The sequence below is a fragment of the Aotus nancymaae genome, unplaced genomic scaffold, assembly GCF_030222135.1.
Source record: "Aotus nancymaae isolate 86718 unplaced genomic scaffold, 86718_ANA_hifiasm-v0.15.2.pri h1tg000067l, whole genome shotgun sequence".
NCBI lineage: Eukaryota > Metazoa > Chordata > Mammalia > Primates > Aotidae > Aotus > Aotus nancymaae.
In genome coordinates, this window is record NW_026988482.1 from 29,560,788 (window position 1) to 29,579,216 (window position 18,429).

Here is an 18,429-nt window from a genome sequence, read left to right on the forward strand (position 1 = left end):
ATGTCTGTAAGTTACTGTCCAGATAAGGAGCCCCCACCTCGCATTTTGCTGTTGACCCCTTTGTTCTCAGCTGTGTCATCATCTAACATTCATGCAATCAAGCAATCATCTATGCATTCACCCTTTTAAAACTGAATGCCTTCTGTGTGCTGGGTGCTGCACTAGGTGCTAGAGGTAGGTGTGAAACACAGCCAACACCAATCCTGCTGCATGGAGCTTTCACATCCAGAGGTCTTTCCAAGCACAGTAGTAAGTGCACTCAACATTAAGCATTGTGCTATTCTAGAAAGGAATTCCTGTGGGGAGAATTTCATCCAGGTCATGTAGAAGAACATGTATTAACGTGTTTAAAATATCATCTGGCCATTGTTACGTAACTCAGGCTGGATTTAAGTGTCTGTCCTTTGGGCTGCTAGGCATGGTGGGAGGGGATGCCGAAGGCAAGGGTGGGAATGCAAGAGTCCTTTAGCTATACCTTTCAAGTATCGATAAGGTGCTCATGCCATTTAAACACTGGAACCTGTGCAGGGGCGAACCTGTGCCCCTGAAGGTTTGCTGAAAATGAACTGACAAAGGGCAGATTAATAGGAAAAAAAGGCATACAAAATTTATTTTAATATGGACAACGTGGGGCAATCATAGCAGAATAGTTACCCAGTAACCCAATAGGCTTAAATACCCTTCTTCATAGAAGGGGAGAGAATGGGAAATATGGCTACTTGAGGGATAATACATGATTTTTGAGGGGGAAACGATTGGGCCTACTGCTCAGACAATGGTTAGCAAATAATTTCAATGGAAAGTGAATGGGATGGAGAGCTGACAGTGGGTTGGGAAGACGTTTGTCTGGGTTCTAGGTGCGGTGTTTAATTTTCAGTCTCTTTCTCTGTGATAGGAGTTTTAATCTTCACTGGTGAATGAAATGTCAGGAAAGGCCATTGTATTTGCTTTGCCGGTCTGACTTTTAGGTAGATAAGGGAACTTCAGAGAACAACTTCATCCTGTGGTTAGGGAGAGACAGAGCATTAAGAGACTGTGGGGGTAAGGGAGTCAGGGAGGAAAGTCGGAGAGACCTTCAAACTGCTTCACGTCAAAGCACCGTATTTTGGAGTAATGGTTTCTGGGTCCCAACACATGCTACCAGAAATTGCCATTCACCTTTTCTTTGTAAAATTGTTGATGGGGGAATTAAAATACAGTGAAGAATGTTAAAGTAAAACATTTTTGCAGCTGAATAAAGGTCATAATTGGGATGAAAGCTGTACTTTTATCTCCAGTGTAGGAAAAAAATGTGCACTTTGTTTTTGTTTCATAAGCTATGCTGTTTTTAAAATAATACACATTCACCCTTACGGTGGTGACAGTAAGTAGGTAGTGATTACAATTAGTGAGCCCGCTGGTTTCCCACACATTGTCAATGCATAGGGCTTATCTTGGTCCAGGCCTGTTTCCTGCTGCTTGAGAAACACAGAATTCTGCCATTTTTTATCATCCCAAAGTGGCTCTTCTTAGTTCTCCTCCACCCTGGAGACATGGCCCAAATAAATTCCATCCAGAGCTTGGAATCCAGTTCAGAATAGCACGTTCCCTTTGGAATATCTTGCTCAATGCAGACCATCCTCCTTCAGACCAAATGACTGTTTCATCAAGTTACATGGATCCTCATACCCCTCTACCCTTCCCAATGCCTTTGTTCTCTTTGTTCTTCAAATTCCAAGTGATAAGATGTGCCTCCAGCACTGGTCTTTGCCGGGCTCCTTGTTCATCATCCGTGTTAGGTCTCCATGGTGTCTGTCACTGTTGCACTTGATGGTATGACTGCTCACCTTGTAGTACATAGCATCATTTGGTTCCCATGTTTCCTCGTTTAGTGAAGCTCCCTCCCATTTTTTTTCCTGTAGAATCACCCTTTATGACTACCAAGCCATGTGTAGAGCCAACAAGGAAAGCAGCGATGGTGCCCATGGCCTCCTGGATGTAAGTACTATGCTGTCACCCAGAAAAACACCTGCACATTTCTGTCTTTCTCCCTATCTGAGTGTTATCTTCCTCTCTGGAGTAATTAGGTTTATCTTTTTGCAAAATCATGAACATTTTGACTTTACTCATTGAAAAAAAAAAAAAAAAAAACCGCTTCAGATCAGGCATGGTGGCTCACGCCTGTAATCCTAGCACTTTGGGAGGCCAAGGTGACCAGATCACTTGGGTCAGGAGTTCGAGACCAGCCTGGCCAACATGCTGAAACCCCGTCTCTACTAAAAATACAAAACTTAGCCAGGCATGGTGGTGCGCACCTATAATCTCAGCTACTTAGGAGGTCGAGGCAGGAGAACTGCTTGAACCCAAGAGGCGGAGGTTGCAGTGAACCGAGATCATGCCACTACACTCCAGCCTGGGCAACAAAGTGAGACTCCCTCTCAAAAAAACAAAATAAAATAAAAAACACTGCCGTTTCAATTCAAATCCAGTGTTTATTTATATGAACGAAAAACAGGTCTAAAGTCTTTGATGGATTAATGCAGCAGCCTCCTTTTGATGGATAGAAAAAGGGAGAAGTTGTGTTAATTCTCTCATATGTATATAAAAGAACTTGGTTTTGTTCAACAGAGCTTTTCCTTTTAGTTTGTAATAGAATTGTGAGCTTGTGCCCCAAGTCCCATTTTGATCACTGATGCTCCCACTCCCCTAATCATGCCACTGTGTTTCAGCATCATTTTCCCTGGAGCTGATTCCTTGCTGATGTCACAGATGGTGATCAATCAGCACAGCTATTGTACCGCTAAAAACTGGCTTTCATATGGCCAGAAATTAACTGTTATCATTAATTTACTCTCAAATTAAAAATATAATTTACAATGCCTAGACAATGTAAATGTGGTCAGCAATACCTAAAAACACAGAAAAAAAAACCAGATACAGTGTGCCTCTGCATAGTCTGTCACATGTGTTTAAATATAACCCTTACAATGTTACTGTTTTGTAAATACCAAAAATTAACCTAAAATTTGGTTTGAAACACAACATTTAAAAGCCATTTTGGTTTTAAAATATATGCACTTTCTAATTTACAGATGTAAGATCTTACAAGGGGATTATTTAAAAACCAAATAATTAACACGGTTCTCCTACACTGAGGGAGCAAGAAATGATTCAGAGCTGGCAAATTACTGAGAGGCAACTAAAGAGTTGAATTTTTGAAAAACACGGCTTTTTAGTGAGACTCACTATGTCTTTCTAAACCCAACTCCCATAACCTTAGCAAGAATATTTCCAGACACAAAACATTCCCAAGATATGTTTTCATCATTAGGTTTAAAAGCTCAGTAGCTTTACGCTTTTGAATGGTAATGTACATTTAAATTTTTTAATCTGGTATTTGCATAATCCCTTCGTTTACTCATCTATTGAGTCAATGCCTGGCACAGAATGCCTTAGTGCCTTCCCCTGGCCTCAGAGCAAGCTGCCCCTGCTACTTCCCCCTTTCCCCCAAACCTCTAAAGCTTCTTTAATCCTTTTATTCATTCTCTCCTACCCCTGGCCCACACTACCCATCCCAACAGGTACAAAGACGCAACATTGTCCCATGGTCTGACCACACCCCGGTCTTTTTGAAAGCAAAATGATTATTTTTCAAGCCATAAAATGTAATGGCAAAACCGCAGGACTGCAAAGTGTGGTTTCAGGAAACTGTGAAAAGTTCACATCCTTATCTGACCCTAATCCTGGGGGCTCAGAATCCTGTGGTTCAAGGAATGATGTGGAAGCCCTCAGTCGAAGCAGAGCAAGAGATACACCAAGTCTGAGATCCAGGCGGGCTGGGAAGAGCCTCACTTTTTGTTGTTGTTGTTCTGCTCATTTACTTTCTGGCCGGATTGGGAAAGTTTTGAGAATGATTGGGGGCATATAAATTTGTTCTTGTTTTATTTAAACTGGATAATTCCTCCATTCTCAGTTCTAGTTCTTATAATTAAAATGCTCAGAAGGTGGGATTAAGCAGCTATAGCTGCAGAAGCCAGGATTTGGCATGCATTTCAGTTCTCTGATATCTAAAGGCAACCACAAAAGGTTCTGCGATTCTCCTAGACCTGACATCTGGAGCCCAGAGCCCAGGATTTGCCAGTGTCATTGCTTGTCTCTCAAGTCTGCTCACCATTCACATAACTGGCATTCCTAGGTACAAAGAATCAACTGAGGGGGAGGCTTGGTATTTTCCAGAATTCAGGAAATCGAATTATCCACATAGGAAATATCACAGAGTAAACAATCCAACTGCTTTTTTTAATTAAAATATTCTGAAATGAAGATTAGGCTTTCAATGCCTTCTTTTATAGAGTGAAGGGGATATTCAGCAAGGATAAAATCACATATTTATATGGTTATCATTTTTTTCAAGTCCAAATATGTAAGTGTGAGAAAAGGCAGCTTAAATCCTACATAATTCATGGAAGGCATTAAAATCAGGTGTATGCAATTTTTGCTTGTTTTAATGAATCACACACCGTGGTGGAGAACAGGGAATCACCTTTCCAAGAGGCTCCCCTATAAATTACCATTTGAAATTAGTTATATGATTCCAGCCCCCTCAGCATTAAGCTTCAAAATATTAGCCCCTAGAGGGTAAAGGTTTAAGCAACCGGTGCTGAACTTCCTTTTTCCTCCCACTGATAACCCTTGTATTAGATCAGGTTTATTTTACTTATAAATCACATCTCACTAGAGTAGAGTTCAAAGTTTTAAAATGTTAGTTTTAGGATACAGTATCCAATAATTTTCTTCCCTTAGCTAGAACGCCACTGTTTTTTAACATGATATCAATCTTTCTAGAAGAATAACATTGTCCTTATGTAAAGCCCTAAATTAAACTACAAATTTTATGTGCAGTATATTGTTTTTAATGAACCTAATTCTTCTTTTCAGCCTTATAATGCCTTCCTCTCTGCAGTAAAATGGATAATGACAGAACTTGTCTTGTAAGTAAAATTTGCTGCATTTTTTGAAAAGTGTTAATATTTTCCTTTTTGTATCATAAAGTGAATTAAGAGATTGTGAGTCATGCTTCCAATAGCCATTAAATTCCTAGTTCTCTGAGATAACTTCATTGAACATCTCAAAATATTGAACACAGAGACCAAAAAAATGATCTTTTATTAAGTGATTCATAATCACTCCTTATGCTATTATGTCATTGTTTAGCAGACTAACGGTTTGCAGTACACAACCAAATTTACTTATTGTGGTTACTGTTCAATTTTGCGTGGATGTCTGGCTGCTTTTAATGCCACCTGGGTGGGCTGTGGTCAGAAGAACACTGCTGTGACTGTCCACCATGCTACTTGGGCTGTCTTGGCCTGTGCAGGCATGGGTACCTGTGAGATTGTCAGCTAGGGCTGGGGGCTTTCTCAGGTGTGACTTAATTGTTTATTCTGTCAAGCTATAGTCTTGTTTGGAGGTGCTGGTTGTGTCTATAACCTAGGTAACACGAAATGGCACAAAGATGAAACTCTTAACTTTCAGACTAGATATTGGACACATTACAGAAACAATTTGATGGATAGTCACTGTCCTCTTACTTTAATGTAACCTATAGTAATTTAAGAATGTTTGTGAATTCAAATGGGAAGTAAATTCTCCATACACACATGAGGCAGAGACAGCACATTAACAGATAATACTGGGCTTTTGATTGAGAGAGAGCTGCTAGGAATAGTAGCCATAAGCCTGAAAAACAAATGACTGAATTTTGATCTCTCTTCATCCATTTGGAGGATAATTTATATTATTTTTGTATTCTTTACCAGCCATTGAGAAATGTTGACTTTTATGAAATTGCATTATGACATAATTTCATAAATAGAAGTCTATTCCACCTCCCTACACACACACGGAGGGGGCTGAAACAAGTTCGAGTCACAGTATTCATTTTGAAAGCATCTTTTATTACTACAGATCATGGTCTTGGTAGAAGAGAATATTCCATTTGTATTTCTGAACTAAGGGAGGAGAAGCTCTTTAGAAAATGGCTTTTTACTGTGGAATCAAATTAGATTATATCAGGACTGAATGACTGTGAATAATACCTGGAAAAGTGTTCCAGCCTATACAGCAGATTATTCCTCATCCAGGAAACTTTGAGTCTAGGTAAACCTGACTTTGGGGATGAAATAGTCTTTCACAAGAAAGATAAAGCCCAGTAAAACTTCAGTGGTAACTCAACTAAATGTGTTGATATCTCCAAATTGTGATGTTGTTCTTTCAAATGAGGTAAATGATGCTAAAGAATACAGAATGTCACTGTTCTGTGATGTGGGCATGGATGGCGAAGTAACATTGGGCTTTTCCACAATCTGTTTAGGTTCCTGGTGGAATTTAACCTCTGCAGTTGGTGGCACTCCGATATGACAGCTAAAGGTGAGCGGCAACTGGTTTCTGTTTCTCAGCTTGGAGGGATAAGTGCTGGGTTCACTGGCTACTTTTCATCAGGGATGTGCTGGTTCACAGAAAACTCCCCAGAACAAAGGGGTGATTTTTCAGCTTTCTCAGTGAAAAGCCACCCTTTGTGTTAAGTGCTGTGCTATCCAGTCTGACACAGAATTCCACAGGCTTTCATTCAGCCCATGTTGAATGTACATCTTGACCTGTTTCCTTAACTAAGGCTTTGAGGTCATACATTGCACAGGTAAATTCTTCAGAAAGCTCATGGGCAATGCTGAAATAGAAAAGAGACAGACACATCGCCTGTGTCTCAGGCTAAATGAGTGATTAGCCGTTCTGTTTTTGTTTTCACAGTTACCCTCGTAGAACATAAATCTGATCACATTACTCTCCCTTCTCAGATACCTTCAATGATTTGAAGAGGGTGTAATTGGTAGAGACTCTTAGAGGCATGGTTTGTGGCATTAGATCAGTATAGGTTTCAGTCCCAGCTCAGAGGTTGGCCTTGGGCATGTCAGTTGATCTGTCTCCAAGGCTCAGTTTCCCTATGCTAAGCACAATGGGAGAAGTAATACTTATCTCTTAGGAAGAGAGTGTGTGTGTGTGCATGTGTGTGTGTGTGTGTGTGTTTAATGCTATGAGAAATCATGTTACATGCTGACCACAGTGACTGGACCATAATAAGTTCTCAAAAATTAGTAGCAATACGGCATGTTCTCACGTATAAGTGGGAGCTAAACACTGAGTATACTTGGACACAAAGAAGGGAACAACAGACACTGGGGCCTACTTGAGGGTGGAGGGTGGGGGTGGGAGGAGGATGAGGATGGAAAACCTATCTATTGGGTACTATGCTCACTACCACGATGACGAAATAATCTATATACCAAACCCTGGAGACATGCAATTGACCCATATAAAAAACCTGCACATGTACCCTCCACACCTAAAATAAAAGCTGGAGAGAAAATAAATAAAAGAAACAGTATCTGTAATTATAACCGTGGTGACACTGTGACATTACAGTGGTGATGACTACCTACAAATCCAGTGATCCTTCATGAACGCTGGCTACAGCAGCCTGCCCCAGGCCTGCCCGGTCACATGCTATTTCTCAGTTACGCTCTGTTCTTTCTCTGCTTCCTTCCTTCATTCATGGTCTTTTTCCTACCGGGGAGGCCAGGGACTAGTAGGCTATTACCATTCTTATTATTTCTAGCTGTCTGCTTTTAAAAAAGAGATTAATTAGTAATGTATCAGCATTTCCCCAAGTGCTGGATCTATTTTAATCTAACATTCCCTTTCCTTTCCCTTCAGATCCCAGTCTGTTGGCTGGGCATGGTAGCTCAAGCCTGTAATCCCAGCACTTAGGGAGGCTGAGGCGGGTGGATCACCTGAGGTCTGGAGTTTAATACCAGCCTGACCAACATGGTGAACCCCTGTCTCAACTAAAAATACAAAAAAGTTATCTGGGCGTGGTGGCAGGCACCTGTAATCCCAGCTACTTTGGGAGGCTGAGGGAGGAGAATTGCTTGAACCTGGGAGGCGGAGGTTGCAGTGAGCCAAGATCGCACCATTGCACTCCAGCCTGGGCGACAAGAGCTAAACTCTGTCTCAAAAAAATAAAAATAAAAAATCCCAGTCTGTGAGGCTTTCCTCAGCTCCCTCTGGCAGAATGAACATTTTCTTCTCGTTCCTGCCCCAGTCAGGTCATGTGTTATCCCATCTCTTCTTCACCATTATTGCCTCACTGTGTGTGTTTTACGCTAACCTAGAATTTCTTGATGGTAGGAGCTGTGTCTTAACCATTGTTCTCTCTTAACACCTAACTGGTGCTGAGCATACAGTAGGTGCTTTATCTTTGCTGATTCAATACCCTAACAAATCTTTCTGGTGCTAGGCATGACCATTAGAGTCACAGTAGTCATAGCTTTGTAACTTACAAATAGGCTCATTTTGCCTGAATCCAGAAACTGTCTGGTTTCAGTTTCTGGATTCAGAAACTGAATCATGCATGATATGGAGCAGCATCTGCTGAGTCCCACTCCTGCTGATGCCTGCATAGCTTGCTCTCTGATGACTGGGAGCCTAATCCATGCCTGTCCAGGCTTGGCTCTGCCCTGGAAGGCTGACAGCCCAGTGGAGCAGGGTCCCTGTGCTCTCCTTTCATCTACACACACACACACATTGTCCTGGTGACCCCCAGGGCTTGGACCCAATTCTTGCTCCTCCCTGCTGGATTGGGTTCTGAGTGACAGTGAGTGCCCCAAATCCCACTTATAGAAATTCAGCCTGAGGACAAAACCTGGATGGAAACAAAGGTTTCTATGATATGATGATCACTACCAGGGAATTTATAATTGCAAATACTGGTAACTTTTTAAATGTCTAAGAATTAGGCCATTTTAAAATAGATTACAACCCAGAAATCATTCTGTTTCTGAAAACTTTTTGATGAAATTAAAAAATGCTCATAACAAAACAAGACAAAACCCAAGATACGAAACTGTATATATACAAAAACACATAAAATGGTGGGAAGAAGGCGATGTGGAGCTAATTAGCGTCAGCAGTTCGTGTGAAAGATAAGGAGTTAATAAACAGACACCAAAATATGAGTTAGGAAAAGATGACTATCATGTCCCCAAAAGGAAATCTTAGCTGTAGTGTCAGCTTGCTTTTACTAAAATTGTACATGATTTCAAACAAGAAGGATGAAGAGGAACCTATGAAATGGGCACTTGCTTAACTTTACCATTTGCTTTTCTTATTTGACTCACTTTTCCACAGTTTTACTAATAGGAGTGAAAAAAAGATAAATGAGATTAAGAAAACCAATAGAGACCAAGAAAATGGGTCGCAAGTTGACCAAATGGCTGCTCTCTCTCTGCAGCACCAGGGATCTGGAGACAAATCCCCTCTTCCTCCAAATCAGGCTGTGAGCTCTCAGAGGCCAGAGCAGCATTTGAACCTAGTGACTAGGAACCCTGGGTAGCCTTTCTCTGCTGCTTGCTTCTTGCTTGCTGTGAGGTTCTGGGAAAGTCATTTGGTCTCTCTGGACTTTGGTTTCATTTGTCAACAGAGGATAACAATAGATAAAATGTGGCTGTGAGAGGTGAATCCAGCAATGCGTCCCAAGACCATGTGCAAGGCTTCCCTGCGCGGTGGATGGGCGCTTATGTTTTAGGTGTGGTGGTTTTTTTACTGTTTGGTTATTTCTTAGGAGTGTTTGCAGGGCTGAGGGCAGTAGGTGTGTTGTTTTCAGTGGTTTACTTTTTGGCATTCTTCTTCATACCTAGTGAAGACGTTCCCTTCTCTTCACATCTGCATTCACTCCCACTTCCCTCATCCTCAACTTGACCTGTTTCCCTTCTTCGTGACCTGCCCCCACAGACATCTTATTTTGGTCCTACAGATTCTAGAGTTTTTATTGCATGCCAGTCACTGTGATCTTTCCCTAGGACAGTGGTTTTTCAAATGGGGGCAGTTTTGCCTCCCAGGGGAATGACTGGAGACATTTTCGCTGTCATAGCATGGGGGAGGAGGGTTCTTATTAGAATCTGGTGGGTAGAGGCCAGGTGTGCAGCTAAACATCCTGCCACACAAAGGACAGCCCCCATCGCAAAGAATTATCCCACTCAAAATATCAATAGTGCCACTGTTGAGAAACTCTGGCCTAGACCGAGGGGTGCAGAGTAGGGGACAGTGACTAAGGGAGCAAGGTACGGTCTCTGCACCCATGATGCTGAGAGACACTTGTGAAGGCTCCCATTCTGCAATTTCCCCAACCCCACCCCAGCTGGACTAAAAATGGTCAAATTTTTAGCTGAAAGGAATAATATGGTGTGTTAGTTTCTCTCTTTTCTGTCTTATGGAGCTTTGTGAAAAGGACCCTTAATAGATAATTTCAACATGTCCTCCGACTCCACTGCCGGGCTGTGAGACCTCCTTTCCAAAGACTACAGAGAGACCTTGTCACATAATTGCATCACTGATGCATGGTGTGCTGATGTGCAAGTGCTTTGCCATTTCTGGAGAGCTGGCACATAGATTATCTTCAGATCTGTTCAACGTTCCTGAGAGGTGGGGACTGCTAGAATTTGCCACCAAGCCTCTCTGAAGTACCTAAGTCAGACAGCTAAGAGGCAGTGGAGTCAGAACTAAGCCAAGACCTCCCTCAGCTAATGATGACAGTGAGAGCCACAGCTACTGCACTGGAATTGTTTCATTCCAGCCAACAGCCCTCTGCTGGGCATCACTATGACTTTTTCCATTTTACGGATGAAAAAATGAAAGCAAGCAGAAGTGAATTCACTCATCCACAGGGTTGCTGTCATTGGGATATCTTATTAAATGTAAATATAAATCCCAGACCCGGTGCAAGGAGGGAAATGTTTCAGGCACCATATGCTATTGACTTGCAAGGTTTCTTCATTCTAAGTTTACCATTCCCTCACTAGATAAAGACTCTGAGCTAAGGCACACATCTTCGTTTTAGCTAAAAATGGAATCCATAATTACACTGTTTATCTGCTCCATTTCCTTAATGAAGGGGACTGTGGAAGCCCATTTTTGCTTGATTATCACTAAGGTATCATTTTGGTGAATTTGCACAAAGAGAACAGAGCTTGCTGGCACCCGGTTGTGAACGGGGGTGCATTCACAGAAACAAAAGAAGAGGAAGGCTTTTCACATGGGAAATCTGTTCATTCCCAATTGTCTGCACATAATAACCCAAGTCAGTTATTCTCATCAGGGACATCTGTTGCTAAGGAAAAATGGAAGAAATTTAATTGTGCAGATGCTCCCTTGGGTGCTTCATTGTGAGTGAGTGATAGGTCACGGTGACATCGGCGTAACTGGGATAGGAGGCCCAGCAGTGTGGGCTCCAAAATATGAGGGGCCAGACTCACATCTGACGACCCCATTACTCACTGCAGTGGGACCTTGGGCAAGTATCTTTGTTTCTGAGCTTTAGTTTCTTCATCTGCAAAATGGGACAGTAGCAAGGACTTGCTTATTCTGTGGTGATGAGGATTCTGCCCATGCTAAGGGCCTAGCACGTGTTTTGGCATGTAGTAAGTGCATAGTGAAGATTGATGGTGAAGGTGGTGGTGGTTTGCTGCATAAGTTAATGATGATTGTGATGAGTCACTCTCTGTGGGACCCATGGCAGGCTGTGTCTGCTTTTGGAACCTTTTTTCTCCTTCTGGAAAACAAAGGAATCAACCGAACCAAGCTCAGTGATCCTTGAATACCTACAGTTTTGTAAGATGTGAGTTCTGAATGCCTAAGAGTTAACAGTATCCAACAGGGCCGGGCACGGTGGCTCACGCCTGTAATCCCAGCACTTTAGGAGGCCGAGGTGGGCGGATCACTGAGGCCAGGAGTTCAAGACCAGCCTGACCAACATGGTGAAACCCCTGCCTCTACTAAAAATACAAAAAATCTAACCAAGCGTGGTGGTGCATGCCTGTAATCCCAGCTACTTGGGAGGCTGAGGCAGGAGAATTGTTGGGACCCAGGAGGCTGAGCTTGAGTTAGCTGAGATCACACCACTGTACTCCAGGCTGGGCGACAAAGCGAGACTCTGTCTGAAATTATAACAACGACAAAAACAGTATCCAATAAGCTGCAAGCAGTCTCAGTGATTGGTTTGAAATTCCATAGATAGATAGTAGTCACGGCACATACATGTGGTGTTTTCCATAGCATTCTAGACAAAGTAAGGTCTAGCCATGTTATTGAAATTAAATGTGGCCATGGTTTTATACGATAATTCACATTTCCCAAAAGCACATCAAGCAACTTTCAGCCAATCTGTAGTCATGCTGCACATAGATCCAGCGGTTTATCACTGTATCAGCATGGAGTATCCTACAATTGTCAAAGGAAGAAGAATTTCATCTCCAGAAAGGATCAGAGCCAAATGAGTCTCACCCTTGAGAGTGTTGGATTCATTCCCTTGTAACCGGGCCCAGACAGTTAGAATTAGAGATGGTGCAATTATCAGGCTTATTCAAATCACGTGTGCTGCCTATCTCAGCCTGACCCAGAGACCTTTTTTTTTTCCATTGGCCAAACTTCACAGAGCAGTTAAACATATACATGCTGGAGCCAGACAGCCCAAGGTCAAATTCTGGTTCTGCCACATACTCAGTGGATGAATCTGGGCAATTTACCCTCGTCCTCTTTCCCCCATTCACCATCTGCAAAACAGATAACAACTGTTCATACCTCATAGTTTATTTTTTAATTTTGTCATGTTTTACCATTAAATAAATTAATACATACAAAGCAGGACAGCATCTGGAACACAGCAATCTCTTCACAAATTTAGCTGTTATGCCATCATTAGGTCTTTACATTCCGTTTGCATGCTCATGCCATATCTACTTATGACCTAAGCTATTGTACACTTAAATTTTTATTTCAAGGGACTCACTTTTTGAAATTCAAATAATTTAAATATGAAAAGGAAGTTTTATAAACTGAAAACCAGAATGACTTGCCGTACAGAGAAATCAGTTGTAAAAATGACAACCATGAAAATAAAAAGTGTTATGAAACTGTAGCCAGATCCTATGAGCTTTGTGTTTGGCCTCTTCAGCCTAAAAGGAGAGGAGAGCAAATGAAAGAAAGAAGTGAAAAAGACAGGAAGGTGGTAGAAATGCCCTACAATCAAACAAAGATGGTCTCCTTACAAAACAGAGGCACTGGGAAGATTAGCGAAGAGAATGGTGTTCCCATCACGTGCCTCTCCTGTGTTGTCACTATCGGGCCTGGAGCACCTAAAACTCACCTTACCCTCCACCTGAAAGGCAAGAAAGAAATGTCATAAGGGACGGAGATTCTCACATTTTTTGGTCCATTTTATTCTATTTTATTTGTTTGGAAACACTATTCAGGAGGGTCATTCTTGTATTCAGCAGACATTTAATGTTCCCTCCAATGGGCTAGCATCGTGGGGACACAGGGACAGTGACTGGAACCTGGCCTTTCTGGAGAATGACTACCAGCACCGTACCATCAGTGGAGTCAGGAGTCAGAGAGGCAGCCATTTTCTTGCCTTTTCTACCAAAAAGTGACGGCTCAAAAAGCCTGACTCCATGAAATAGCACGAGTGCAGCAGGAGTCGCGGTGGCAGTAACAACATACACTTAAGCAGCACTCACAGCGTGCCAGCTGCTGTCCATGTAATTCATTTGATTCTCAAACAAACACGTGAGTTTGGTACTGCTATTTCCATTTTGCAGATGAGGACACTAAGGTGTAGAAAGGTTAAAAGCTCGTCTGCTGTCACACAGCAGTGGCAGGATTCACTGCCTGGAATTGGTGCTTTTAGCTACTTCATAACTAGCCAGCTTCTGGCCTGTGGATGGTAACACTCGCTAACGACTAGCATTTCATGAAGGCTGTGCGTATGCACGTAGGTGGGCAAACGTGTGTGCATGCTTCACTCTGTTCAGAGCTGTACATGCTTTTGTTCATTTATTCCTCAGAGTGATCCTGTGAGGTTACTATAGGCATTTCCCCGTAATGTCCAGTTAAGTGACCAATTACTGAAAATCCTATGTTCTGACTAAAAGGGCTGATGAAGAGTCTACTTCCTTTTGTTTTAAATAACAGAGATTACAATGCATTGTTCTCCAACCCCAAATCCCCAACCAATTTCCCTGAAATAATTAAAGCTCAGTGAAAAGCCTACATAAAAGAAACCATCATGTTAGGATACTACAAATGTTAGAATGGTTTCCTGATCACCCCACAAGTGTTTGCTTGTTACCCAGCAGTTGTTTTGCGTGCAGTAGCACTGACGGCTCGCTTAGTGCAGCAGCAGCCCACGCGGACGGTGGACAAAACATCTCCCGTAGTTCTGCCCACCAGCCAGTTATATTTGGAAAGTTTGGTATTGGAAGCCTGTAAGCATTCTCTTGGGGAAATGTTAGCACGTAGACCTCCTGGGAAGGGTACCTGTACTACTAGCATTCCCATTTTACAGCTGAGAATAGTGAGGATTAGCTAGAAGTAGCAGAGCAGGGAGTCATACTCCAAACTTCTTTTACTTCAGAGCCTTCACCCTTAACCACTAAGCTATAGTGTCTATCATTATTTTGATCATTTTAATATCACAATGACTTCGTTAGAATGCTACTACTATTTTTGTTATTATCCTTATTTGAAATTTACTTAACACTTGTTATGTTCCAGGTACTGTGCTAAGTACTCAGCATACATTGTTTCATTTACTTCTCACATCAACCTCTGATAGAACTTTATTATCCTCAATTTACAGCTAAGAAAACTGAGACCTAGAGAGGTTTTGGATCTTGCCCACTGGACAATCAACTGCCAAGCCTTTACCGAGCGCCTACTATGTGCTCATCCACATACCAGGGTTCTTTAGTGCTTTAAAATTGACATGGTATATTATTGGACAAAGAGCTTCATAATAGTAGGATTTGGTTCATGGCTGTGCTTCAAAGACATTACGTATTTTACTATTTCATATTTCAATTTTCTTTCTATAATAAAACCATGCAATTGTATCATGACCTTTGTCTCACCCTAAATAATATGGTATGACTTACATTTTATACATTTATTCACATATACATATGTGTTGTTGCTAAGTTTGAGTAAGTCTGAGGTCAGAGAACCGGTGACTGATGTTGTCCCAGAAAGTAGAATTCTTGTGATGCATAAATGATAGCTGATCAAGCCAACACAACTGTTGGAGGAATTATAGCTTATAGAGTTGCTTGGCGGATGAAATCACTTGACTAATTAGAAAATAATGCATTATGCTGTGCTAGAAAAATCACAGAGCAGCAGAAGCAAAACTGTGTTCTGAGTTGCTGTGGGCTGCCAGTCACAATATTGAGCCTGTGCCTAGCATTTTTTACCTTTTTTTTTCCCCCTATTCCTACAGCCCAGAAATTGAAACAGACCCTGGAGCCTTGTGATACTGAATATCCAGCATTTGTCTCTGAGCGCACCATCAAGGAGACCACAGGGAATATTGCTTGTGAAGACTGCTCCAAGTAAGCCATCCCCCGACCCCCTAACCCCCTACACCTTTCTGCTCAGCACAGAACTTTCCCCATAGGTCTGTGTGACTGGCAAGCAGTTACACCAATGGAAAACATGGCTGCCCTCTTGTGTAAGGAAGTATTTCTATCAGCTTGGAAGAAATACCACTTGGCTTTATAAGATATTCTAGACATAGCATTCAGTAGGCATGAAAATACATCCTGCAGTCGGAGAAATATAGGTCAGTTTGTTGATGTTTGGTGAAAGTCCTGATTGGTGCTCTCTCAATTGATAGTTGGCAATTTGAACTGCATGTTCAAGAATGTCCTTATGTATCTTAATTGAAGGCACAAGCGTTCAGGATTTACCCAAATCTGATGTATTGGAAATGTTTCTTGGTGGTTGAATATGCATTTCCCTGATTACTAATGATGTTGAGCCTCTTTTAATGGTTTTATTGGTTATTTGGGGTTTCTGACCTCTTTATTCCAATTGGGCAGTTCCCAACTGGGTGTTTGGATCTATTCTTATTGATCTGAGTATTCTTTGTATTTCAGATACTATTTCTTTACAATCATATGCATTGTATGTGGGTCTTTCTATTCCATGATTTGACATTTACACATGCTTTTTTTTTTTTTAAAGAAATGGGGCCTTACTATGTTGTCTGGGCTGGTCTCAAACTCCTGGGCTCAAGCAGTCCTCCTGTCTCAGCCTCCCAAGTAGCTGGGACAAACAGGCACAAAATGCAGAGGAATTTTCTTTTTTCTTTTTTTTTTTAAATAAGTTTACTCATGGGCTGAGTTCCCATCTACATGCAGATCTGTTTCCAGATTTTAAGATTTGTTAATACTTATCGATCAGTACCATGTCTCTTTAATTATTATAGCTTTGTAATATGACTTGGTATTTAGGAGAACAAGCTTCTTATTCTTTTTCTAAGTTTTCTTAATTATTCTTGGCTGTTTACTCTTGCATACTAATTTTGGAGCAAGCTTGTTAATTTTCATGAATTCTGATAAGGTTTTGATTAAAATTGCTGTATGTTTTAGATCAATTTAAAGATAACTGCTTTTTTAAAATAATATTGGACTTCCCATTAATAAACTATGTCTCTTTATTTACATGCTTTTTTGTGCCTTTTAATACAATTTTATAACTTATTTGTATAATATTTACAACTACACAGCCCATAGTTTTTCCATTATAAATAGTATATATTTAAAACTACTTTTCTGGCTGGGCGCGGTGGCTCAAGCCTGTAATCCCAGCACTTTGGGAGGCCGAGGCGGGTGGATCACGAGGTCAAGAGATCGAGACCATCCTGGTCAACATGGTGAAACCCCGTCTCTACTAATACAAAAAACTAGCTGGGCATGGTGGCGCGTGCCTGTAATCCCAGCTACCCAGGAGGCTGAGGCAGGAGAATTGCCTGAACCCAGGAGGCGGAGGTTGCGGTGAGCCGAGATCGCGCCATTGCACTCCAGCCTGGGTAATGAGAGCGAAACTCTGTCTCAAAAAAAAAAAAAAAACAAAAAAAAACCTACTTTTCTAATTTGTAATTACTAGTATATGAACCTATAACTGATTTCTGTATATTGAAAATTACATCCAACACACTGCTGAATGCTCTTTGAGATCAAATTGTTTGTGTATGGATGCTCTTGGACTTTTTGCATAGACAGTAATACAATTTGTGAAAAGTTTCCTTTCTAATCTCCATACTTATTGCTTTCTGTTTTATTATACTACTGACACATCGTTAAATAGAAGCAATGAGATTAGGCAACCATGTCTCATTCCTGATTTAAAGGAAGTGCTTCCAATAATTACATGTTAAGTATGTTTGCTTAAGGACTTTTTCATTCTCATAAAATATAAAGAATATAAAATTTACCATTTTAACCATTTTTAAATGTATAATTCAGGGGCATTAAGTACATTCGCAATGTTGTGCAGTCATCACTATTACTCATTTCCAGAATTGCTGTAGATTTCTGGTAGTTAACTATGAGGTTAAAGAAAACTTATGTAAGAGTTTTTGTTGCCATTGTTATTGTTTGAAACCTAAATGGATGTTGAATTTTATAAAGAAAATTCTACATCTATTACAAAAACAATTTTCTTTAATTTGTTAACATGTTAAGTTACACTGATATTTTTAAATTTAAAAATCATGAAATATATATATATATAAAATAATTTTGGAATTAGCTTATTAATTTCCATGAATTCTGATAGGGTTTTGATAGGTATGATATATGTATTGTATATACATATCATATGTATGTATTGTTTATATATTTCTTGATGATATATATAGTCATGTATATTTCATGAATTTATTTTCATGAAAAAAATGGCATATTATATAATACATATTATACATAATATTTGTAGCATATATTACATATGTGTAGTATGTACATATTAATAGTATACAGATTATCTAATGTGAAAATATACTTGCTTTTTCGGGATGGACCTTCATTGTCATGAATAGGCTGGGTGCGGTGGCTTATGCCTGTAATCCCAGCACTTTGGGAGGCCGAGGTGGGTGGATCACCTGAGGTTAGGAGTTCAAGACCAGCCTGGCCAACATGGTGAAACCCTGCCTCTACTGAAAATACAAAAATTAGCCTGGTGTGGTAGTGGGTGCCTGTAATCCCAGCTAGTTGGGAGGGTGAGGCAGGAGAACTGCTTGAACCCAGGAGGTGGAAGTTGTAGTGAGCCAAGATCTTTCCGCTGCACTCCAGCCCAGGAGACAGAGCTAGACTACATCTCAAAAAAATAAAAATAAAAATATATCACACATATTGCTGAATTCAATTTACTTACACTGTGAACTTTTTGTTTTTATGCTTAAAAGGGACCATAGTGATACTTTTTCTTCCTTGCACTATCATTTGGCTTTCCTATTAAGGTCACTTTATTGCCACAAAATTACTTATAGTTGCCCTCTTT

The 18,429-nt window shown here is 40.8% G+C and overlaps 1 protein-coding gene across 5 annotated transcripts in view; it reads left to right on the plus strand.

Annotated features, from left to right (window-relative positions):
* The window catches only part of CACNA2D3 (calcium voltage-gated channel auxiliary subunit alpha2delta 3), a 963,339-nt gene that overhangs the window by 890,007 nt on the left and 54,903 nt on the right, over positions 1-18,429 (plus strand). For all 5 annotated transcript variants that reach the window (XR_002478711.2, XM_021671646.1, XM_064367210.1 and 2 more), the window contains 4 exons: positions 1,902-1,977; positions 4,918-4,970; positions 6,353-6,408; positions 15,365-15,476. Coding sequence is in view for 4 of the 5 variants with exons in the window: in XM_021671646.1 (XP_021527321.1) it covers positions 1,902-1,977; positions 4,918-4,970; positions 6,353-6,408; positions 15,365-15,476 (297 nt within the window). In the remaining variant the exon portion in view is untranslated. The remainder of the gene's footprint in view (positions 1-1,901; positions 1,978-4,917; positions 4,971-6,352; positions 6,409-15,364; positions 15,477-18,429) is intronic.